At 44.7% G+C, this 24925-nt stretch overlaps 1 protein-coding gene across 2 annotated transcripts in view; it reads right to left on the bottom strand.

Moving 5' to 3' along the window:
* CDH13 (cadherin 13) overlaps nt 1-24925 on the bottom strand; it is a 749080-nt gene that overhangs the window by 77716 nt on the left and 646439 nt on the right. For both annotated transcript variants that reach the window (XM_022583077.3, XM_089902463.1), the window contains exon 9: nt 19521-19774. In XM_022583077.3, the coding sequence (XP_022438785.1) occupies nt 19521-19774 (254 nt within the window). The remainder of the gene's footprint in view (nt 1-19520; nt 19775-24925) is intronic.

Here is a 24925-nt window from a genome sequence, read left to right as displayed (position 1 = left end):
CCGGTGCCTAAGGACTGACCACCAGCAAGCAGAGAATTGCATACAGCCGATTCACACCCTCACCTGGCCCTTCAAAATGCTAGTCCCTCACCTGGCCCTTCAAAATGCTTTGCTGAAAACCTTCAGGGAGTCTGGGGGTTTTTTGAGCATGAGCCACCTGTTCTCCTTGGATGGCCCTGCAATAAACCTTTCTCTGCTCCAAACCCCGATGTTTCAGTTTGTTTGGCCTCACTGTGCGTCGGGCACATGAACTTGCATTCGGTAACACGACTACCTTCCAAACATTTCCAGTATCTGCCTGCTTCTCACTGCTTCCACTGCTACCGCCAAGTCCAAACCCTCTCCACCTCTCACCTGGATTATTGCAGCACCCTCCCCACTGATCCTCTGCTCTCTCCTTTCCCCACCGACTGTCTTCTAAAAGCACCAGAGCCTTTAACTTCCCATGTTATGTCTTATTTACAGTAAAAGCTTTAACCCCACTCAATTCTGGCCTCATCTCCCACCTGCCCTCACCCCCTGGATCACTCTGCACAGGCACACTGACCTCCCCACCCCATCTCACACACCTGAACACCCTGCCTCAGGGCCTTTGCACCTGTCATTTCCCCTACTTGGACAACTCTTCCCCAGATATCTGCAGGGCTCACCCTTCACTTCCTTCAGTTCTTTACTGAGATGTCAGACCCCACTGCTTTCTCTGCTTTATTTTCTTTCTTTGCTACTATACTATTTATTTATTTAATTAAAAAATTTTTTTTGCAATTTTGGAATTTTATTTATTTTTAATATAGCAGGTTCTTATTAGTTATCCATTTTATACATATGAGTGTGTATATGTCAATCCCAATCTCCCAATTCACCCCACCCCCTTTCCCCCTAGGTGTCCATACCTTTGTTCTCTACATCTGTGTCTCAATTTCTGCCCTGCAAACCAGTTCATCTGTACCATTTTTCTAGGTTTCTGACTTACTTCTCTCTGTATGACAGTCTCTAGATCCATCCTTGTCTCTACAAATGACCCAATTTTGCTCCTTTTTATGGCTGAGTAATACTCCATTGTATATATGTACCACACCTTCTTTATCCATTCCTCTGTCGATGCGCATTTAGGTTGCTTCCATGACCTGGCTATTGTAAACAGTGCTGCAATGAACATTGGGGTGCACGTGTCTTTTTGAGTTATGGTTTTCTCTGGGTATATGCCCAGTAGTGGGATTGCTGGGTCACAGGGTAATTCTATTTTTAGTTTTTTAAGGAACCTCCATACTGTTCTCCACAGTGGCTGTATCAATTTACATTCCCACCAACAGTGTAGGAGGGTTCCCTTTTCTCCACACTCTCTCCAGCATTTGTTTGTAGATTTTCTGATGAAGCCCATTCTAACTGGTGTGAGGTGATACCTCATTGTAGTTTTGATTTGCATTTCTCTAATAATTAGTGATGTTGAGCAGCTTTTCATGTGCTTCTCGGCCATCTGTCTGTCTTCTTTGGAGAAATGTCTATTTAGGTCTTCTGCCCATTTTTGGATTGGGTTGTTTGTTTTTTTAATACTGAGCTGCATGAGCTGTTTATATATTTTGGAGATTAATCCTTTGTCCGATGATTCATTTGCAAATATTTTCTTCCATTCTGAGGGCTGTCTTTTCGTCTTCTTTATGGTTTCCTTTGATGTGCAAAAGCTTTTAAGTTTCATTAGGTCTCATTTGTTTATTTTTACTTCCATTACTCTAGGAGGTGAATCAAAAAAGATCTTGCTGTGATTTATGTCAAAGAGTGTTCTTCCTATGTTTTCCTCTAAGAGTTTTATAGTGCCCGGTCTCCCCGTCTTACATTTAGGTCTCTAATCCATTTTGAGTTTATTTTTGTGTATGGTGTTAGGGAGTGTTCTAATTTCATTCTTTTACATGTAGCTGTCCAGTTTTCCCAGCACCACTTATTGAAGAGACTGTCTTTTCTCCATTGTATATCGTTGCCTCCTTTGTCATAGATTAGTTGACCATAGGTGCATGGGTTTATCTCTGGGCTTTCTGTCCTGTTCCATTGATCTATATTTCTGTTTTTGTGCCAGTACCATATTGTCTTGAGTACAGTAGCTTTGTAGTATAGTCTGAAGTCAGGGAGTCTGATTCCTCCAGGTCCGTTTTTTCCCCTCAAGACTGCTTTGGCTATTCGGGGTCTCTTGTGTCTCCATACAAATTTTAAGATTTTTTTGTTCTAGTTCTGTAAGAAATGCCATGGGTAATTTGATAGGGACTGCACTGAATCTGTAGATTGCTTGGGGTAGTACAGTCATTTTCACAATATTGATTCTTCCAATCCAAGAACATGGTATATCTCTCCATCTGCTGGTATCATCTTTAATTTCTTTCATCAGTGTCTTATAGTTTTCAGCATACAGGTTTTTTGTCTCCCCAGGTAGGTTTATTCCTAGGTATTTTATTCTTTTTGTTGCAGTGGTAAATGGGAATGCTTCCTTAATTTCTCTTTCAGATGTTTCGTCATTGGTGTATAGGAATGCAAGAGATTTCTGTATATTAATTTTTTATCCTGCAACTTTACCAAATTCATTGATTACGTCTAGTAGTTTTCTGGTGGCATCTTTAGGATTCTCTATGTATAGTATCATGTCATCTGCAAACAGTGACAGTTTTACTTCTTCTTTTCCAATTTGTATTCCTTTTATTTCCTTTTCTTCTCTGATTGCCGTGGCTAGGACTTCCAAAACTATGTTGAATAATAGTAGTGAGAGTGGACATCCTTGTCGTGTTCCTGATCTTAGAGGAAATGCTTTCAGTTTTTCACCATTGAGAATCATATTTGCTGTGGGTTTGTTGTATATGACCTTTATTATGTTGAGGTAGGTTCCCTCTATGCCCACTTTCTGGAGAGTTTTTATCATAAATGGGTGTTGAATTTTGTCAAAAGCTTTTTCTGCATTGATTGAGATGATCATATGGTTTTTCTTCTTCACTTTGTTAATATGGTGCATCACATTGATTGATTTGCATATACTGAAGAATTGTTGCATCCCTGGGATAAATCCCACTTGATCATGGCGTATGATCCCTTTAATGTGTTGTTGGATTCTGTCTGCTAGTATTTTGTTGAGGATCTTTGCATCTATATTCATCAGTAACATTGGTCTGTAATTTTCTTTTTTGGTAGTATCTTTGTCTGGTTTTGGTAACAGGGTGATGGTGGCTTCATAGAATGAGTTTGGGAGTGTTCCTTCCTCTGAAATTTTTTGGAAGAGTTTGAGAAGGATGGGTTTTAGCGCTTCTCTAAATGTTTGATAGAATTCACCTGTGAAGCCATCTGGTCCTGGACTTTTGTTTGTTGGAAGATTTTTATTCACAGTTTCAAATTCATTACTTGTGATTCATCTGTTCATATTTTCTATTTCTTCCTGGTTCAGTCTTGGAACGTTATAGCTTTCTAAGAGTTTGTCCTTTTCTTCCAGGTTGTCCATTTTATTGGCATAGAGTTGCTTGTAGTAGTGTCTTAGGATGCTTTGTATTTCTGTGGTGTCCGTTGTAACTTCTCCTTTTTCATTTCTAATTTTATTGATTTGAGTCCTCTCCCTCTTTTTCTTGATGAGTCTGGCTAATGGTTTATCAATTTTGTTTATCTTCTCAAAGAACAAGCTTTTAGTTTCATTGATCTTTGCTATTGTTTTCTTTGTTTCTATTTCATTTATTTCTGCTCTGATCTTTATGATTTCTTTCCTTCTAGTACCTTTGGGTTTTGTTTGTTCTTCTTTCTCTAGTTTCTTTAGGTGTAAGGTTAGATTGTTTATTTGAGATTTTTCTTGTTTCTTGAGGTAGGCTTGTATTGCTATAAACTTCCCTCTTAGAACTACTTTTGCTGCATCCCATAGGTTTTGGATCATCGTGTTTTTATTGTCGTTTGTCTCTAGGTATTTTTTGATTTCCTCTTTGATTTCTTCAGTGATCTCTTGGTTATTTAGTAACATATTGTTTAGCCTCCACGTGTTTGTGTTTTTTACATTTTTTCCCCCTGTAACTGATTTCTAATCTCATAGCGTTGTGCTCAGAAAAGATGCCTGATATGATTTCAACTTTCTTAAATTTACTGAGGCTTGATTTGTGACCCAAGATGTGATCTCTCCTGGAGAATGTTCCATGAGCACTTGAGAAAAAAGTGTAATCTGCTGTTTTTGGATGGAATGTCCTATAAATATCAGTTAAATCTATCTGGTCTATTGTGTCATTTAAAGCTTCTGTTTCCTTATTGATTTTCATTTTGGATGATCTGTCCATTCGTGTAAGTGAGGTGTTAAAGTCCCCCACTATTATTGTGTTACTATCGATTTCCTCTTTTATAGCTGTTAGCAGTTGCCTTATGTATTGAGGTGCTCCTATGTTGGGTGCATATATATTTATAATTGTTATATTTCTTCTTGGATTGATCCCTTGATCATTATGTAGTGTCCTTCCTTGTCTCTTGTAACATTCTTTATTTTAAAGTCTATTTTGTCTGATATGAGTATTGCTACTCCAGCTTTCTTTTGATTTCCATTTGCATGGAATATCTTTTTCCATCCCCTCACTTTCAGTCTGTATGTGTCCCTAGGTCTGAAGTGGGTCTCCTGCATATATATGGGTCTTGTTTTTGTATCCATTCAGCGAGCCTGTGTCTTTCGGCTGGAGCATTTAATCCATTCACGTTTAAGGTAATTATCAATATGTATGTTCCTATGACCATTTTCTTAATTGTTTTGGGTTTGTTTTTGTAGGTCCTTTTCTTCTCTTTTGTTTCCCACTTAGAGAAGTTCCTTTAGCATTTTTTGTAGAGCTGGTTTGGTAGTGCTGAATTCTCTTAGCTTTTTCTTGTCTGTAAAGCTTTTGATTTCTCCATCAAATCTGAATGAGATCCTTGCCAGGTAGAGTAATCTTAGTTGTAGATTCTTCCCTTTCATCACTGTAAATATGTCATGCCACTCTCTTCTGGTTTGTAGAGTTTCTGCTGAGAAATCAGCTGTTAACCTTACGGGAGTTCCCTTGTATGTTATTTGTCATTCTTCCCTTGCTGCTTTCAATAATTTTTCTTTGCCTTTATTTTTGCCAGTTTGATTACTATGTGTCTCGGCGTGTTTCTCCTTGGGTTAATTGTGTATGGGACTCACTGTGCTTTTTGGACTTGGGTGGCTATTTCCTGTCCCATGTTAAGGAAGTTTTTGACTAATTTCTTCAAATATTTTCTCGGGTCCTTTCTCTCTGTCTTCTCGTTCTGGAACCCCTATAATGCAAACGTTGTTGTGTTTAATGTTGTCCCAGAGGTCTCTTAGGCTGTCTTCATTTCTTTTCATTCTTTTTTCTTTATTCTGTTCCGCAGCAGTGAATTCCACCATTCTGTCTTGCAGGTCACTTATCTGTTCTTCTGCCTCAGTTATTCTGCTATTGATTCCTTCTAGGGTATTTTTCACTTCAGTTATTGTATTGTTCATCTCTGTTGTTGTTTAATTCTTCTAGGTCTTTGTTAAACATTTCTTGTATCTTCTCGATCTTTGCCTCCATTCTTTTTCCGAGGTCCTGGATCATCTTCACTATCATTATTCTTTTTTTTTTTTTTTTTAATTTTATTTATTTATTTATTTTTGGCTGTGTTGGGTCTTCGTTTTTGTGCGTGGGCTTTCTCTCGTTGTGGTGAGTGGGGGCCACTCTTCATCGCAGTGCACGGGCCTCTCACTGTCGCGGCCTCTCCTGTTGCGGAGCACAGGCTCCAGACGCGCAGGCTCAGTAGTTGTGGCTCACGGGCCTAGTTGCTCCACGGCATGTGGGATCTTCCCAGACCAGGGCTCGAACCCGTGTCCCCTACATTGGCAGGCAGATTCTCAACCACTGCACCACCAGGGAAGCCCCACTATCATTATTCTGAATTCTTTTTCTGGAAGGTTGCCTATCTCCATTTCACTTAGTTGTTTTTCTGGGGTTTTATCTTCTTCCTTCATCTGGTACATAGCCCTCTGCCTTTTCATCTTGTCTGTCTTTCTGTGAATGTGGCTTTTGTTTCACAGGCTGCAGGATTGTAGTTCTTCTTGCTTCTGCTGTCTGCCCTCTGGTGGATGAGGCTATCTAAGAGGTTTGTGCAAGCTTCCTGATGGGAGGGACTGGTGGTGGGTAGAGCTGGCTGTTGCTCTGGTGGGCAGAGCTCAGTAAAACTTTAATCCACTTGTCTGCTGATGGGTGGGGCTGGGTTCCCTCCCTGTTGGTTGTTTGGCCTGAGGTGACCCAACACTGCAGCCTACCCTGCCTCCTTGGTGGGGCTAATGGCGGACTCTGGGAGGGCTCACGCCAAGGAGTACTTCCCAGAACTTCTGCTGCTAGTGTCCTTGTCCTCATGGTGAGCCACAGCCACCTCCCGCCTCTGCATGAGACCCTCCAACACTAGCAGGTAGGTCTGGTTCAGTTTCCTATGGGATCACTGCTCCTTCCCCTGGGTCGTGATGTGCACAGTACTTTGTGTGTGCCCTCCAAGAGTGGAGTCTCTGTTTCCCACAGTCCTGTCGAAGTCTTGCAGTCAAATCCCACTAGGCTTCAAAGTCTGATTCTCTAGGAATTCCTCCTCCCGTTGCCCAACCCCCAGGTTGGGAAGCCTGACGTGGGGCTCAGAACCTTCACTCCAGTGGGTGGACTTCTGTGGTATCAGTGTTCTCCAGTTTGTGAGTCACTCACCCAGCGGTTATGGGATTTGATTTTATTGTGATTGCACCCCTCCTACCGTCTCATTGTGGCTTTTCCTTTGTCTTTGGATGTGGGGTATCTTTTTTGGTGAGTTCCATTGTCTTCCTGTCGATGACTGTTCAGCAGTTAGTTGTGATTCCGGTGCTCTCGCAAGAGGGTGTCTACACTATTTTTTTTTTTTTTTTTTTTTGCAGTACGCGGGCCTCTCACTGCTGTGGCCTCTCCCGTTGCGGAGCACAGGCTCCGGACGCGCAGGCTCAGCGGCCATGGCTCACGGGCCCAGCCGCTCCGTGGCATGTGGGATCCTCCTGGACTGGGTTATGAACCCGTGTCCCCTGCATCGGTGGGCGGACTCTCAACCGCTGTGCCACCAGGGAAGCCCTATACTATTTATTTTAAAATTTATTTTCTTGTTTGTTTTCTATTTCCCCCTGTGGGAATGTAATATCCATGATGACAGATAATTTTAACTGTTTCTACTGCTTCTGTATCCCCAGTGCCTAAAAAGGGGCCTGGCATATTTTAGGTGTTCATTAAACATTTGTGGAATGAATGAAAAATTCAACGATTAAAGAGGTGGCTTGGGCTTCCCTGGTGGCGCAGTGGTTGAGAGTCCACCTGCCGATGTAGGGGACACAGGTTCGTGCCCTGGTCCGGGAAGATCCCACATGCCGCAGAGTGGCTGGGCCCGTGAGCCATGGCCACTGAGCCTGCGCGTCCAGAGCCTGTGCTCCGCAACGGGAGAGGCCACGACAGTGAGAGGCCCGCGTACGGCAAAAAAAAAAAAAAAGAGGTGGCTTATCTCATCCTAACCCAAATCCAGAGGCCCCATTTCACACGTGCAGCCCTCACATGGGAGACCAAGGCTCTTAAAAGTCGGCTACATAAAGTCTGATTTTATCCTGAGATTCCTGCCAACACCAGTAGACTATACAAGGAAAACTCTGAATTAAACATATTAGGAGAACTGTAGTTTAGAGTCTCATTACTTGAAAACAAAGCTTCACGATCCTTTTGGAAATCAAACTGGGAGGAGAGATGAAGCACATTTCTTGAGTTAGTTACAAGATTCTCTGTCTGTGGTTTCATTACCTGTGTTAGTGCTAATGCTGTGACAAGCCCTTCACGAGTGTGCAAGGTTGGTGATTGACAGATAGAGATAATGAAATACATCAGCTACTTTCCCTGACTTCTGTTGCGATCCTGAAGTATGTGGCTTTCTCAATCAATGCTATATTGGTAGCTTCTGTAGCAACCCTCATCTAATTCAAATGCCTTCATTAAAAAAAAAAGAAAAACCAGCTAAGCAGATTTAACAGCTTAGAAGACACAGCGAGAAACAATATTAACATTTCTCAGTATTTTCTTTATTGGTTCTGAGAATTAATTTCTTAGGCTGCAAAGAGTGACCATCATAATTATACTAAAATATAACCAATTTGAAACCATGTTGTCAATAATGAAAGTCTGGCCCATGACCAGTTTATAACAACATAGATGGACGTTGAAAAGGTGGGTACATTGTAAAATAACCTTTCAACTGTTTTTCCAAACGGTCAGACGTTTCATAGTAACCAAATCGAGCACCTCTAATTGAGGTTAATAATGAAAATCTTCCATCTCTGGATCACTATAAAAGCCAGAATTCTATTTTTAGCCACTGAAGCTGTTTAATCTTTAAAGATTCAGTTGTTTAATTTATTAGACCTTGTTTCCCACTGCCATCTTCATAACAGAAAATCTGATTGCTAAAAATAAGTCAGCTGTTTTAATATGTTTACATAAATAATTAAAAATTCTACAGCAGAGTATGCAATACAATGTATTGCCACCATAAACTTCCAATGGAAGGATGTCACTTTAATTAAAAATTACAAAGGTGCCACTGTAAACAATTCATTTACATTTCAAGCTCTGTGTTGACTCAAGAGAGAAATAACTCATTAAAAAAAAAAACAAACAGAAATGACCTCACCCCAAATCCTGTTATTGAGGTCAGTAACCACATTTAATTAAGATGAAGTGTTAATAATATATTTTAGTGGATGGAGGCTCTTTTCATTTCCCCAGGTAGAAATGTTATTATTTGGTCTTTAACTTCTGATTAAAATTTAAAAGGTGGGAGTCAACGCAAATTAAACTCTTAAATCTGGTTTTGAAATCTGGCTTTTTCAAAAGGGGAGTTACAACCCTCCTTTCTCCTCCCAATAAATGGTGAGCTACTACACATTTTGAACCTCTGTGCTCCTGAGAAATGACAGTGGTGACAAAAATCCTAATTTCCAGGGGAACTGATTTTTGCCATCTGCTTCCAAAGGTCTTAGAAGATACAGAACAAAAGGTCCCATAGCCAGCTGATGACTTTTGCTTGATTTCCTATCATTTTTTTTGTGATTTCCTTTGAATGGGCTCCAATATTAGATTAAATGAGGTGTTAAAGAAAAAGGCTTGATGACTCACAAGAAGATCAGCAAAAACCAAAATTGGGCCTTTTAACAAATCTTCTGGGACTGAATTTTCATCACCACATGTTGCATTCGGTACCAGTTTGAGCCCATGAATGAATCTACCTTGGAGCTTAAAAGCCTCCAAGTCTAGAGGAGGAAGGGAAGGGAAATGGCTTAAAAAGACCCAAAGAAATCAGAACAAAGTAGGCTGTGGTTTTCAGAGTGATGAGGATCTAATCTGGATCTAATTCAGATATTCTGTGTTCAAAGGATGGGTTCAATTTGGATCATGGCTTTGGAAGAAGGGCCGGCGGATGGACCTGACTCCTTAGTGTAGCTTTCACAGAACTGGGAAGCCCAGTGAAAGGCCGATCGGTCCTGCTCAGGCTTCCCTCCTGGGATTGGTTTAAAACAAGGCCACATGCAAATATTTCCACAGTTGGTAGACACTAGACAATACCTGAAGATGAAAAATAATAGTAATCACAATGAACCATGTCCGTTTACGCACAAAATGTCTGCATGCAGAAACTCCACCCCAGCTGCTGGCAAACCATGCTATACCTGTTTACTAAGCACTTCCAAAGGCCAAGCGCTGGGCTGTTTTAAGACCTACAATTGGTGCAGCCAATATGGAAAACAGTATGGAGGTTCCCCAAAAAACTAAAAATAGAGTTGCCATATGATCCAGCAAACCCGCTCCTCGGCATATATCCAGACAACACTACAATTCAAAAAGATACACGCACCCCTATGTTCACAGCAGCACTGTTCACAATAGCCAGGACATGGAAGCAAGCTAAATGTCCATCCACAGATGAATGGATAAAGAAGATGTGGTACATATATACAGTGGAATACTACTCAGCTATAGAAAGAATGAAATAATGCCATTTGCAGCAACATGGGTGAACCTAGAGATTATCATACTAAGTGAAATGAGTCAGAAAGACAAAGACAAATACCATATGATATTACTTATATGTGGAATCTAAAATATGATACAAATGAACTTATCTACGAAACAAAAACAGACTCACAGACATAGAGAACAGACTTGTGGCTGCCAAGGTGGAAGGAGGGTGGGGGAGGGATGGATTGGGAGTTTTGGGTTAGCAGATGAAAACTATCATACACAGGATGGATAAACAAGGTCCTACTGTATAGCACAGGGAATTATATTCAATATCCTGAGATAAACCATAATGGAAAAGAATATGAAAAAGAATGTATATGTATAACTGAAGCACTTTGCTGTACAGCAGAAATTGACACATTATAAATCAACTACACTCCAATAAAATAATAAAAAAAAAAGGACCTCTGAGCCTCTAAGAATTTTCTTTGTCCATGGTGGCCTACTCCCAAGTCGTAGCAAATATATTGAAATGTACTCACATTGCAAGTAAATTTTCCTGTAAAATTTTTGAGATAATTTTTATATCACCACTTTTGCTTTTGGAATTATCTGACTACTGGAAATATTTCACTAATAATCCCCTATGATTTCTCTAGTGCCGACTCAGACATTCTACAATGAGAGATCTACAAACAGTTGGCAAATGTAAAGACATTTTTGCAAATATTAAATTCAACCTGCCAGGACATGGAAGCAAGCTAAATGTCCATCAACAGAGGAATGGATAAAGAAGATGTGGTACATATATACAATGGAATATTACTCAGCCATAAAAAGGAACGAAATTGAGTTATTTGTAGTGAGGTGGATGGACCTAGAGTCTGTCATACAGAGTGAAGTAAGTTAGAAAGAGAAAAACAAATACCATATGCTAATGCATATATATGGAATCTAAAAAAGCAGTACTGATGAACCTAGGGGCAGGGCAGGAATAAAGACGTAGATGTAGAGAATGGACTTGAGGGCACAGGGGGGAAGGGGAAGCTGGGATGAAGTGAGAGAGTAGCACTGACATATATACACTACCAAATGTAAAATGGATGGCTAGTGGGAAGCAGCTGCATAGCACAGGGAGATCAGCTCAGTGCTTTGTGACCACCTAGAGGGGTGGGATAGGGAGGGTGGGAGGGAGGGGATATGGGGATATATGTATACATATAGCTGATTCACTTTGTTGTACAGCAGAAACTAACACAACACTGTAAAGCAATTATACTCCAATAAAGATGTGAAAAAAAAATTCAACCTGCTAAAGTCATGGTGCTGTGGACACTCGGTCTTATTAACTTCAATGTTGCTGTTTTCTTTTCAAACTTTGGAGATGATAGATTATGTGTTCACGTCCTTGACATTTTTGTAGGCTCCTGGGAAGTTTGAAGGTCTTGGTGCTGGGCCTTGGTGCTTAATTAATTAAATGGTACTGATGAGGCCCTTGTGTTTTACCAGGGATGGATATAAACATGATCGTTCCCCTCAGAGAGCCCGAGGTTCAGTGGAAGATGGACCATTAGGTCAGGAATCACAGTAAAGCACGACGAGCATTACACTAGACGTTCAGAAAGCCCTTTGGAGTGCAGTCTGAAGGTCAGGGTAGCCAACCTGCAGAGGCGATGCCTAAACTAACATCAGAAGGACACATAGCTGTGGACGAGGCGGTGGCGAGGAAAGCCCCAGGAGTTCACCTCATTTGCGTGTTTTCTTTCCATAAACCGAGGTTCAGAGAGGTTACGTTTTCCTCATCAGCAAAGAGGCAGACTCATGGCTGTGACAGTTAGATAAGACTTTGGTGACAGTGCTTTTGGTAAGCTTTTATATAAAAATGTTAGGCACCTTAGTCATAGTCCCAGCAAAATACATGTGTCCAGGGGTACTGTGGCAATCTCGGCCTAGTTTAGTCTGATGCCCAATTCCCAGGAGGCAGAGACCAGCTCAAAGGCATGGGGATAGTGGCACTTCTGGGGAATTCAGGAATTTGCTGATAATCGAGACCATAATGATGCTTGGAAATAAGTAATTTCTGTCGCTTGGCTTTTTCTCCACAGCTGGAGACCACTGGTTGTTACTTCCCAAGGAACAATTTCCTTCTCTCCTTCCTTCCTTTTCCTCTCTCCCTCCCTCTTCCTTCTTTCCTGGGGCATCATCATTTGCAACAAAGCTCTTGCTCTTTTGACTATAAGCTCCCCGGAGGCTGTAGGCAGGGATCATTCTCACAAGTGAAAAGACAGCACCCAGCAGTGTTAGGCCCATAGTAGCCTCTAAATAAATACCAGTAAATGAATTCAGTAAAGGAATGAATGGAAAAGTATAATGCTTGTGCTTTTTTCAAGCAGCTGCCTTTGGCAACACAATCATCTATTATTTTGATTGTGTAAAAATCTAATTTCATGGCATGTATTCATCTTTTAAAATTTACCCTGTAGTTTTTTATGACACAGAAAGGTTCAATCCCCAAAGGTGTTCATGGCAGAAACTTCTAGTTGCCTCACAATACCCACTCTTCCTTTCTTCCTTAGTAAAGAATCCCAGTTTTAAAAGTTGGTTGCTATCCAGCTAAATGACCATACTTCCTAGTATTTCTTACAGCTAGGTTTTGGCCATGTGACTAATTTTGGCCAATCAGATTTAAATAGAAATGTGATCGACTTTCAGTAAGACTCCTTAAAATAGAAGAGACTCCCTTCTTCTTTCCCTCTCTCTCAAACTACTGTCTGGAATGCAGATGTGAAGGCTGAAGCATTAGCAACCATAATAATTGTCCATGAGGAAGAGGGTGCCAGTCTCGAGGTGACTGAATGGTGAGCAGGAAGGAGCCTGGGCCCCTGACAGCTTTGTGGAGCTTCCATCCTAGCCCTGGACTGCCATAGCCGCTCTACACTTATTTTATATGAGGGGGAAAAAAGCCCACTTCTATCTTCTCTGAGCCACCATCATTTTGAATTTTCCTTTTATACTGAGCCAAACTTAATCCTCACAGATACAGTGCTGCTAGATGCACACTTGTGGGGTTCCCTGGATGAATGATCCTTTCCCCCAAAAATGCTGAGGAGTAATGGGTAATTTCACATGGGTGGGGACAATATTTTTCCTCAACACGTATCTTATGTATTCACTGTGTGGGCAGAAGTCTCTGCGGCAGAGTTGTTTACTACAGACCCTGGATAAGATGAGTTCTGTCTGAAAAATGTCTGGAATAGGAATTGCTACTTGGTTGCCTTAATAGAAATCCCCGGATTGGTCAGAGAATGAAATAAGTTCTCTCAGACCATTCAAAATGATTGAGCTGCCGGCTGCATCCCCAGAGTAGCCAAAGCAACAGATCTGATGCGACAGTGAGTCCCTGCTTCTCATTTCACTGTTAGAGAATGTTGGGCAAATACAGTCATTTCCATTTTAGCATAATTATCAGTGAGCTGCTCTTTCTGACAATATTTAGCCAACAACTTCAGGTGCACGAGTCCACTCCTCACTGGAGACACTGAAATGTCATCAAGAAATGCCAGATTCCTGTCTCGCGTACACGGAGGAAGGCTCCACCCTGAAAGCTGAAGCCTGTCTTGTTGTCACTGCAGGTTGAGAGGACAGGTTGTGGGAACCAGCTGTTTTACAACACGTCAACGTTCACATGACCTTGGAGCACAGAAACTTTCTAACCATCAATTCAAATAATAAGGGAAAACAGAAATCTGATTGCCTAGGTAAAGACACAAAGAAATCTTTATATGACAAAAAGCATTAACAACATCAACACATTTGCAAAATATTTTCAGAAAATTCTTCAGAAAATTAATGATGCATTAAACAATTTAGCTACAAGCATGTCCACTGACCTTTTAAAAAAATAATTTCACATAACTGGAAACAGTCTAAATAGCCAACAAGGGAATGAATAAATAAATAAGTATATTCGTGTAACAGCACTGTAGAATGCATACTATTCAGTGATGAAAAATAGTGGCTATTTCTTGATATGGAAAGCTGTTCGCCATATAATGGGAAGTAAAAATGACAGGTTCCAAAACAAAATGGGTGATGTGAGCCAATTTTGAAAATAAAAAAGGGAAATACTCGCACATGTGACTGGAGATATACCTAAGCTGTTAAAACGAGATTCCCTTAGGTGGGACGATTACAGATTTTTAAAATTATCTTCTTTATTCTCAACTGCTTTTTCAAAAGTTTCCTCCATGAACTATCTTAACTTTATAATAAGGATAAGAAGATACAAGTCATTAAAAAGAAGAATTTCATCTGTCACTAGCCCACCGCTGTCCATTTTGATTTGGCTAAGCACAATGCTGTGGGCTTTTAAACAAGTTTTAATAACTCAGGCTTTTTAGTGAGAATATTCACTCTGATGCCTGGACACCTCCTGTCTTTAGAGTTACAGGCTTCTCAGAGATCAAGACGCCTGTCACGGATTTTAACATTCCCTGGTGAGATAAAAGAGGGCATGACAGCTGCAGCGGCAGAATCACTGTGCCTGAGATGGGCTTTCCATCACAGAAGACAGGACCAGGAATGAGTTAGAATTAAGGTCCTAAGCTTTATGGGGGCTGGGAGTGGGGAGGAGTTTCCTGTTTTGACAAGGGAAGGAGCCTGTCCTCAGGGAGGAGGTCAAAGTGCCTGTCAACTTGGGGGCGGGACCTGAATCAGGCTGGTTGGGGTGGAGCATCTCCTGCAGTGCTAAGATGCCTTGAGGGCCTGGCCAGTCATATGAGAGGAGATGGGGTTATTGGCGCTGAGGCACAGAGTGTCTTGGAGTGAGATACTGATAGAGATAGAAATGTGGCGAGGGGGAGAGACAGAGACAGAGACAGAGACAGAGACGGAGAGAAGGGGGGGGAGGAAGCAGATGGAGGAAAAGGGGAAAAAGGAGGAGGAAAGAGAAGAGAGGAGAGAGAGGAATGGGAGGAAGGAAGGTGCAGAGAATCAGACAGAGAAGAGATGGCCATGAGACATGAGAGAAAGATGGACCTAGAGGGAGGGGGAAGATGCAGGTAGAGACAGTGATGGGGAGGAGGACGGGCAGAAGGAGACAGAGGGAGATAAGGAAGAAATGTACAGAGCAAAGGATAGACCAAGAGTAATCGGCACAGAGAGGGACAAAGAGAGAATGACAATGTGGACACAAAGAGTCACACACGCAGACAGGGACACCCGCATAACCTGCACAACTGCAGAGCCCAACGCCGTGCTATTGCCGGGAATCAAGACAGGGGCAGATGGCGCTGGCACCATCTTTTTTCATGTGCCTTTGTCAGCTGAACTCAGAGCTCTCCTTGAGATAAAAATAGGAGTTCTCAGTTCCTCCTTCTTCCAATGCCTGCTCCCCAAAGAATCATTAAGACAACAACACCACCACCACTCACAAGGTCATCGTGTCTTTCTGAGAGTTCTGGGGAGCCCAGTGCGGTTTATGAGAAAACCAGGTCCCAGCCCGGCCCCTCCCCTCAGCCCTGCACAGCCTCTGCACACACAGCCCATCGGGGACAGTGCTTCTCGTGTACAGGATCAAAGGCTGCAGATAATTAACGAGCCTTTTCTCCCTGAAGAGCTCCTGTGACAACAGCTCAACGTGTCAGGGATGTTATCCCTGCCTTTGATGGGCTCAGAACCAGCACCAGGAGAGGAAGGGCGGAGGGGAGGGGAGGGGAGAGGGAAGGGGCAGAGGGAGATCCAGTCAGTGCCAGGCTGAGGGCCACTTCTGGGCAACTCTGGATCCCAGCAGGAAGGAATGTGTCTGAGGAGTCAGGCCAGAGAGAGAAATGTGCATATCACACACATACATGCACATGCCCATACATACATACGTATGCATTTATTTTGCTTCAATGCTGGAAAAGTGATTTGTCCAGACACTGCTCAGCCAGACCCATTTGTAAATGTTACAGCTCTTAGGCAAACGGCCACAGAAACACCTCAGCTGTATTTTCTGAGGGGACTTGAGACATTGAAATTGGCCAACAGTGGCTCTCCGTGGTCCCTGATGACTCAGCATCCATTCCCACCTTCTGGGAAGAGCCTTCTGCATTCCTTTGGGAAACCACCAGCCCAGTTCATTATGGTTGGATGCTGGGTCCACAGTGGGCCCACGCACCAGGACTAGCCCCGGGCACACCCCATCCTCCTGCCATTCTGGGTCAGAGACAGGTGTGTGTGCAAGTTGGCTCAGTGAGACGCAAACCTGGCCCTTGGGCAAGTATTGATACTACTGGTTACGAAGGATCTCTTTCTGCTGGTAGGACTGGCATTGCTGGAGGCCTTGACTCTCTACAGCCATACAGATATGGCTGAGGACGAAGCCAACCCAGGCAAGTGCAGAGTCAACAGGTGGGGAAAGAACATATTCTGAGCGCCTGAATTCTCATGCTGCACGTCCTCGTCCTCATTTTCAGTTTTGTGGGCCAGTACATGCATTTTTGGCAAAAGTCTGAGATGGGTCCTGTCCACTCGTGACTGAGGGTCACAGCTGTAATGAGCAACTGTAGAAACAGGAAGCTCTTCAGAGCTTTCTACGCTCCTGCTTTTTACCGCCAAGTCTCACATCTAGTAATTTACAAATTGCTTTCTCTGATCTCCTTTTCTCACAGTGGGCGCCACTGATGCTGCACCCGAGATGGAATGGAGGAGCACCGTCACCCGGTTCCGGCAGCCGGTCTTTGTTCTCCAGGGCGCAGATCCTGGCTTGGGGCCCCTCAATGTCTTGGCTCTTGCCAGTCACGCGCTCCCTCTCCAGGCTCCTGTCTCCCGACTCAGTTTGCCGGGGCTGCTATCCGTGGCCGCTTGCCACGCTCCAAGCACCACATTCCATTTGCCAGATGGGATTTCCTGCCTCCTTCTCAATTACCTGCCTGCCGTGGGGGTGAAGAGGGGCAGCCACATCTGGGAACATCATCCCTCTGGCCTGTCAAGATGCCCTGAGTCGGGGGTGCATGGCTCCAGCTCAGGTAAAGTGGACTCGCCCCTGGGCATGTGAACCGTGAGCTGAGTGACACAAGGGTGGACAGTGGCTGGAGGTGGGTCACTCTCCCTGTGAGGTCCTGCAGTGCCAGCCCATCAGGGCCCATTACCTAGAGACTCAACAATGCCCAAATTCCTGTGCTATCTTGGCCCAGTTCTAAACATATTCTTCAATTCTATAAACTACTCAACATCACTAATCATCAGGAATGCACATCAAAACCACAGTGAGATGCTATCTCACACCTGTCAGGACGGCCATCATCAGAAAGACCACGAGTAACACATTCTTAAGAGGGTGTGGAAAAAAGGGAACCTTTGTACACTGTGAGTGGGAATATAAATTGGTACAGCCACTATGGAGAACAGTGTGGAGTTCCTCAAAAAAATAAAAACAGAACCATTATAGGATCCAGCAATTCCACTCCTGGGCATACATCCAAAAAAAAAAGAACACACTAATTTGAAAAGATACATGCACCCCAATGTTCATAGCAGCACTATTTACAACAGCCAAGATACAGAAGCAAATTAAGTGCCCATCCACAGATGAACAAAAAAAGAAGATGTTTTATATATATACATACATATATATATATATATACACACACACACACACACACACACACACACACACACACACGATGGAATATTACCCAGCCATTAAAAAGAATGAAAATCTACCCTTTACAACAACGTGGACGGACCTAGAGAACATTATGCTTAGTGAAATTAGAGAAGACAAATACTTTATGTTATCACTTACATGTGGAATCTAAAAAAAAGAACACAAAGAGGTGTATATAAGAAACAGAAACAGACTCACAGGTATAGAGAAAAAACTAGTGGTTACCAGCTGGGAAAAATTCTATAAACTGTGTGTAGAATCTTCCAGCAAATTCTCCCTTTTGCCTAAGTCATCCAGAGCTGGTCTTAAACAAAGAACTCTGAGAGACCCACCTCTTCCACTGTCCGTCCCACCTTAGTAGGACCTCTATTCCCAGATCCCGACACCTGCCTCGTCTCTCCCCATCACATTAACACTGTCATGTCTGGAAGCATCCCAAGTTACCCAACAAAGGCACAGTCTCAGGCTTAGCAACATCAACCCCATTTAAATCCATTTCCTACCCACCCTGGAGTCACCACTTTGTAGAAGTGCAAATCAACACTTAAGCTCCCCTAAAGACATCCTACATTTCTACAACTACCTTACAGTCTGTTAACCTCCAGGTTTCCTGATCTAAGTACTTAAGGAAAGCTTTCTCTTTGATGTTTAAATTGTATGTTTCCTTTGCCAGATACTGAGCAGGAAAAGGGGAAAAAAAGGAGAAAAGGAAAAAAAGAATGGCTACTTCAGATTTACATTAGTACAGGATTTGGTATTATTTTGTACTTTTATCTAGTTTGTCTGGCATTTCAGAAAGTTTTGTTGTAAAAATAAATCCCCCTTTTGGGTTGGAAAATAACTTCTGCTACCTTGCTCCACGGTCCTGTGGCTGACGCAGAGATAGCGGCACATTTTCAGGTGCTTCAAATCAGGAAAATAAGACATGTTCATTTGAAGTGCGTCTAATACTTGGTTATCGGTACCTCGTATGAAAAGATTAGATTTTGGAAGAGGAAGATTAATTACTTTCTTTAGCGGAGACAAGCGCGCATTTGGACCTGCGTGCCAGTGTGTTTACTGTGAAACGTCGCACCAGCGAGGGCATCTCATCTCCACTAGCATGAGATGCACTGTGGATAATGACCATTTAATTAAATCTCATTGTGAAAACCCCTTCTTCTGAAGTACTGGACAGAGCTTAAGAAATGAACGCTGAAAATCTGAACTTTTTTTTGGCCTGCCAATCATCAGTGGAAAACCCAACCCCGATGGTCCATTTCTAAGTACCAGGCAATGTCTACTCCTTTCCCTTCTGACAGTTCAGAGTCCAGAGCACTTAGCAGAGAGCACGGACTTTGCAGACTGTACTGCAATGGTTGCATCCTAACCTCTTCCACTACTGGGCAGTGTAAGCTGGGCAGCCTTGAGCAAGTTACTGAACCTCTCTGAACTCCTAATACCCTTAACTGTACATGGAGTTAGCGTTTCTCATCACGCTGTGGCAGCTGATAAAGTAGGTGTCTGAGATGCAAGGGGCCATATGTGGCGGCTCCTTTCTCTGTCCCTTCCACACTGTGCTTGGCACCAGCAGACCCCTCTGGACATTTGAGAACACAGCCCTGGAGCTACTCTCCTCCCGGGCTAGTCTATTGCCAGGAATCAGGTGCAGGGGCAACATCCGCACCTAGTGAGCCTGGTCCCCTGGTGCCACCAGCCGCCAGCTCTTCATTATGACACAAACTTCCTGCTCACCCAGATCAATAACAAGTTTAATTTAATGGTAGTTTGTTCCTGACAACACAGACCCTGCAACCAGAAAAGAAAAGCCATTGCTGCCCGCCTCCCTCCCGTCTCAGGTTATCCAGCCGCCCACTCACCTGATGGTCTGATGCTGCAGGGAATCAGGGTCTGTGGCATTCACCGTCAACAGCACGCTGCCCACGGAGATGTGCTCTTGCTTGGTCACCATCATAGGGTCCGGGTGGAAAACTGGACCCTCATTGACATCCAGGACGGTGATGTGGACGGTTGCTGTGGAGCTGGGGCCGTAGGAGACGTCGGGCACCAGTGGGTCCTCGTTTTCCACTTTGATCAGCAGGGTGTGAAAGGCAGAAATCTCATAGTCCAGAGGCTGAAAGGCAGAGAGAAGGGCTCAGCACGCGGGTCTGCCACAAAGGGCAGGTGCTTTTGCACAAAGGCCTCTGACAGTCCCCGAGCCGTGTGGACGCTCAGGGGTGGATCCAGGTTCTGTGGGCTAAGGAGCTTGATGCAATCTGGGGTCCTCTTTAAGAAAGAGTATGAAACATACAGATGCAAAATTAGGTATGGAAGTTGTTCCTTTTTTCAGATTGAGAAATAACTTACAACAATTACATGAGTCTCAGACACCTGGATCCTTTGTTGTGAGATCTCTTTAGGTGACTCCCTGGCAGCGCTGACGTTAAAAGCCTTCCCACCGGTAGCCTGTGACCTCACAACTCCGGCACTCGTGGGGGCTCCAGGGGGTGCACATTCTTCCAGTAGGGTGTCATGTAGAGAAGAGGATTCGGGAGGCTGACACACAAGGGGTTAAGCTGCATGGCCCTTCCCCACCTGAGGGCACTGGAAAACATGGGGGGGGATTTTTATTTGTCCCCATGACTCGGCAGCTCTGTGGCCATTTTCTGGGCAGGGGACAGTGATGCCAGATACATGGCCATGCCTGGGACAGTCCCACATATGGCAGACTGTCCCACCAATGAGCAACCCTGCTGAGGCCCTTTCCAGGTGATTCTGTAAAGGGGCTGATGGTAACCGCCTCCCTTGCTGCTGTGTAGACTAAATCAGAGGATATTAAGGAAACCCCATTGTAGACATTATTAATATGGTGCCCTGTCCCTTACAGAAGGTCATGGACGACATTCACTCGGTCACTTTCTTTCTAAACCAGATGCAGTGATGGTGACATTTCCTGTCGATGGGGGTGTGTGTGAGGAGACATTTAGGTGAGATAAGGACACACTGCTTATTTCAAGCTATTTTCCTAATGTTTCCTGGGAAAACAAGTAGCTAACTCATCAGACCCATGACCTAATGGATATTCCTGCTGGGAGGATGAGACCAAAGTGAGCACAGGGAGGTGATTCACACTCAACCAGAAGGAAGGAAATGGCAGCACACGTCATAAGGGATCTGGGAATGTGGCACCAGAGGTGAGAATGGCGAAGCTGGGGAAAGAGCCGGGTGCAGGGGGTAGAATCTGGAATCGGGCAGGTTTAGTTGGGAGAGCTTTAGGCAAAATTACATTCTCTCTCATAATAATTACAGCTAACACGCACGCCCCGCACTCCACACCCGTGAAAGTGCACCCGCACAAACACACATGCATATATATATGCAGAGGCGCACACACACACACTGGAAGTACTGACCCCGGAAGTGCTTCCCGGCTGTAATAGGACCGCCCCTCCCGCCCTCACCTAGAGCAACTCCCAACAGGGTCAGTATTAAGACTTTAAGAGCTGACAGATATCAGGCTGTTGGTACCTAGGAGCTACCCAGTTATATTGTGGTTCCATCCCTGGAACACAAGAATAATTTACCACTTCATCCTCCTTTCTAACACAGATCTCTGTCCTTCCCAAGTCAAGCCCCAAATCTGCAACCCCAGTGAAATAAATTCCAAACATGGGCCAGGGAGCTGCCGTGCTTGGAAAGCAGAGTTATTCATCCTAATTAGGACACTGAAGGGACTGGAGCCTTGGGCTTGCTGGGTAGTGACAGTCTGCCGGACAGCATCCTGAGCAGGACGGACACACACAGAGCGTCCACCTCTCCTGAGAACCTTCTCGACCGCACCCCAGCACGGGCAGACCCAGCCAGGCAACCCGAGGCCCGAGGGTTTCTTTTATACCAGCTCCCAGGAACACACCATCTTCCTGGAAGTAAAGTTAAGGACAGCATGCTGCGACTATGAAATCCTGAATCTAGCCCAACTGGATTTTCTACCATGATGCAAATGCCGGCAGAGTGGGGTTTTACTGAGCTTCCTAGCTCTGCAGGGCTCTTAACAGGCAGCAGATGCGAGGCCAGCAGGGTGAGCAGCAGCAGGACAGCGTGGCGCGGCCGGGGCAGCGGAGGGTCAGGGCCCCGACAGCAACGGGAATCTTACCACTTGTCTCCTAAGGCTGTGGTGACAAAGCACTAGGTGGCTTAATACAAAGCTTAATACAAAGAAATGAACTGTCCCACAGTCCTGGAGACTAGAAGTCCAAAATCAAGATGTTGGCAGGGCCACGTTCTCTCTGAAAGCTCTAGAGGAGCCCTCCCTGCCTGTCCCAGCTTCGGGCGTTCCCTGGCTGGCAGCGCGTGAGTCTGACCCCTGTCTCCATCATCACCTGGCCTTCTCCCTGTGTGTCTCTGTCTTCACATGGCTGCCTCCTCATAAGGACACCAGTCATCTTGGATTGGGGGCCCATCCTACTCTATTATGCCCTCATCTTAACTAATTACACCTGCAGTGGTCCTATTTCCAAATAAGCCCACATTCACAGGTTCTGGGGGTTATGACTTTAATGTCTTTTTGGGGGGAGGCACAATTTAACCCATAAGAGTGGGGTACCCACAGCTCCCCCATTCACACACATGTCTTATAATATATTTACATATTATGTATAAATATACATACAATATTTGATCTGCATCACAACCCCTCATTACTTTTCGTGACATAATCCATCTCTCATTGTGCACCGACTGTGTGCTAGGAGGGCCCCGTGTGCATCATCTCACCTAATCCTCACCTTACCCTCATAATAGTAGGTGATTTTAGACCCTTTTTACAGAGAGGAAACAGGTTCCGAGAGGTTAAGTAACTTGGTCAAAGTCACACAGCTAACAAGTGGCACAGAGCCGAGATGCGATACAGGGAGTCTGATGAGAGAGTCCGAGCTGATAACAATAAACTGCTTTTGGTACAGGGTGGTATTTCCATAAGTAATGCTGATGGGGACTCAGCCCTCTGTCCTGCCTTGGGACACTTCATTCATACCAGGAAGCAATGCAGCTTAGTAGCAGAAAGCGCTATTTGCTCCCAGAGCCAGAGGGGAGGGGATCAAGTCCTGGCCATAAGAACTCTAATGAATAACTACTGGACCACAGGCACATCACTGCATCTCCTGGAGCCTCAGCTTTCTCATCAGTAAAGTCCTAGTACCAAGGATTGTAGTAAGATCAGAGGAGATGATGCATGCTGGGTGTTTCACACAGCAGCTGGCCTGGAGTCGGATACAGTAACAAGAGGCTGTTAAGACAGTGAGGAAGAGGAATATGGGGTAGAAACAGCTGGAAGAGCCACTGCCCTCCTGCCTTGCCTCTTCAGCTATGTTCGAGGCTGACGTGCCTCAGCAGAATGCTGGCTTCTGAGGAATGCAGGCGTGAGTAGTAGCACAGAGAGGGAAGGAGAGAGAGAGAGAGAGTCCAGCCTTTTCCGGAGAGGAGGACCTCTGCAGTGCTTAATTCCGTTTGCACAAAGCTGGGTGTAATGACACCAGTGGGGCGATGCCCAGGGCCAGTCTACCAGGAGCTGATGAAACGTGGGTCTCTGCTCCCACCCCTTCCGAGGCCTGCCCTGGGTCATGCTGCATTAAGAAGCCCTCCGATGTCTCGGGCATATGACCTGATTAACGTGATTTGTTTGGTGTCTGGTCTCTGTGTCAGGGGCGGGAGGAAATTGAAAACACTTCCAATAAAGTTACAGAGATGCAATTTGACTAATATTTCATCAAGTGTCAAAAGAGGGTGTGGACCACTGTTCTGGAGGATTTCAAGGCTGGAAAAGCTGGCTGTCATGGGAAGGGTAAAGAATCTAGGGTTTGTTGTCCAGAGGAGGGAGGCTTTGGAAGTGACCCGACAGTAAGTTGTAAGCCTGTGACAGGTTTGGGGATCAAGGATGCCTGCTTTCTCAATGCTTCCTTCTCCTCTGAGGACAAAAGAGAGAACAGACGTAAAATGCAGGGTGGATTATATTCAGCTGAAAGAGTAACTCTGACAGTTTGGAATAGGTTTACACAGCAACTAAGGGTGTTCCTGACTAGATGGTTTTAAAGAGGACACGGCTACTCATTTGGCAGAATTGTTAGGATTCGGTCCTGTAGGGAGGAAGGACTCCCCCGGAAACCACACAGTCCTGGACCTCCTCTAGTTCTCCCGTATGCCGACTGCTAACTGGGGAGGGCGGAGCTGCTTGTGGTTGCGCTGCAGCATGGCCGTGTCCACCCACCTCTCACTGCAGAGGCCCCAGAGGAAAGATTCAGACTTTCCAGCCTTCCTTGCAGCTGAGGGTGGGCACCTGTCATCCGGTCAGTGACACATCATTGGAAATTGTCTGGAGGACCCACGGAAAACACATTTTTTCCCCTAATGAGAAGAGAGGGGCCCACGAGGGGACATATACTCTCACTCACGTGCCTGGCGGCCTCCTTGCTTCCTGCCTTGGAACACAGCAGCAGGAAGACGTGATGCCCGGGGCTTTGACAGCCATTTTATGTCCATGAGGAAAACATCAGAAACATCTGTGGTGCCACCTGCTGGCTCTCGGACACCTTGAGCTGCCAGCCAATCCTGGATTGGCCTACCTTCATCTAGTTATGAAGACCATGAAATTCTCCTGACTATTTAAGCCACTATCAGCCTGGCATTTGGTTACGTACAACTGAAAGCATTCCTAGCTACTGCACTGGGTTGCTAGCAAGGTGGAGAGCCCAGGGAGCATGGTCAGGCCAGCCTCCAGCAGGCTATCCTGGGGCTTTAACTCAGGCGCACTGAGAAGCAGAGAAAGCTCAAGGCCCTTTATACAAATTCATGTGGCAGGCAGCCAAAGAGAGGATGCCTCCATCCCAATTCTGAAGCAAAGGGAGTCCACTTGCTAGTAAAATGGAGGCCCAGGGAGGGCCCCAGGCTCTGTGGGCACCTCCTCCCCAGGAATTGCAGGTGGAAATTCCTTGTCCTACGGCAGTGCTCGTCCACAAGGCTGTGCTCTCCTGGGGCAACTCTCCCTCCTGTTCTGACCCTGCAGGTGTGGGGCAGGCCCGGGAACCTGCATTTCAGCTAGCATTCCAGGTGACTCTTCTAAATGCTAACGTTTAAGACTCACAGCATTGTGGGCCAAAGCGGGAGTGTGGGGAGAGGAGGACACTCTTTTCCAGTCTATCTTTGCTTGTATTTTATTTTCCTCAAGCTGTAGCAAACACAGGCCGGGAGGATGGTGCTCCTGCAGGGTTTATGGCGGGGATGTATATTTACC

Source organism: Delphinapterus leucas, chromosome 20 (genome assembly GCF_059928025.1).
Source record: "Delphinapterus leucas isolate spDelLeu-1000000601 "Yukka" chromosome 20, BTC_Dleu_Yukka2, whole genome shotgun sequence".
Lineage (NCBI taxonomy): Eukaryota > Metazoa > Chordata > Mammalia > Artiodactyla > Monodontidae > Delphinapterus > Delphinapterus leucas.
Note: the sequence above shows the minus strand (reverse complement) of the source record. Positions and strands in the feature narration are given on the sequence as shown.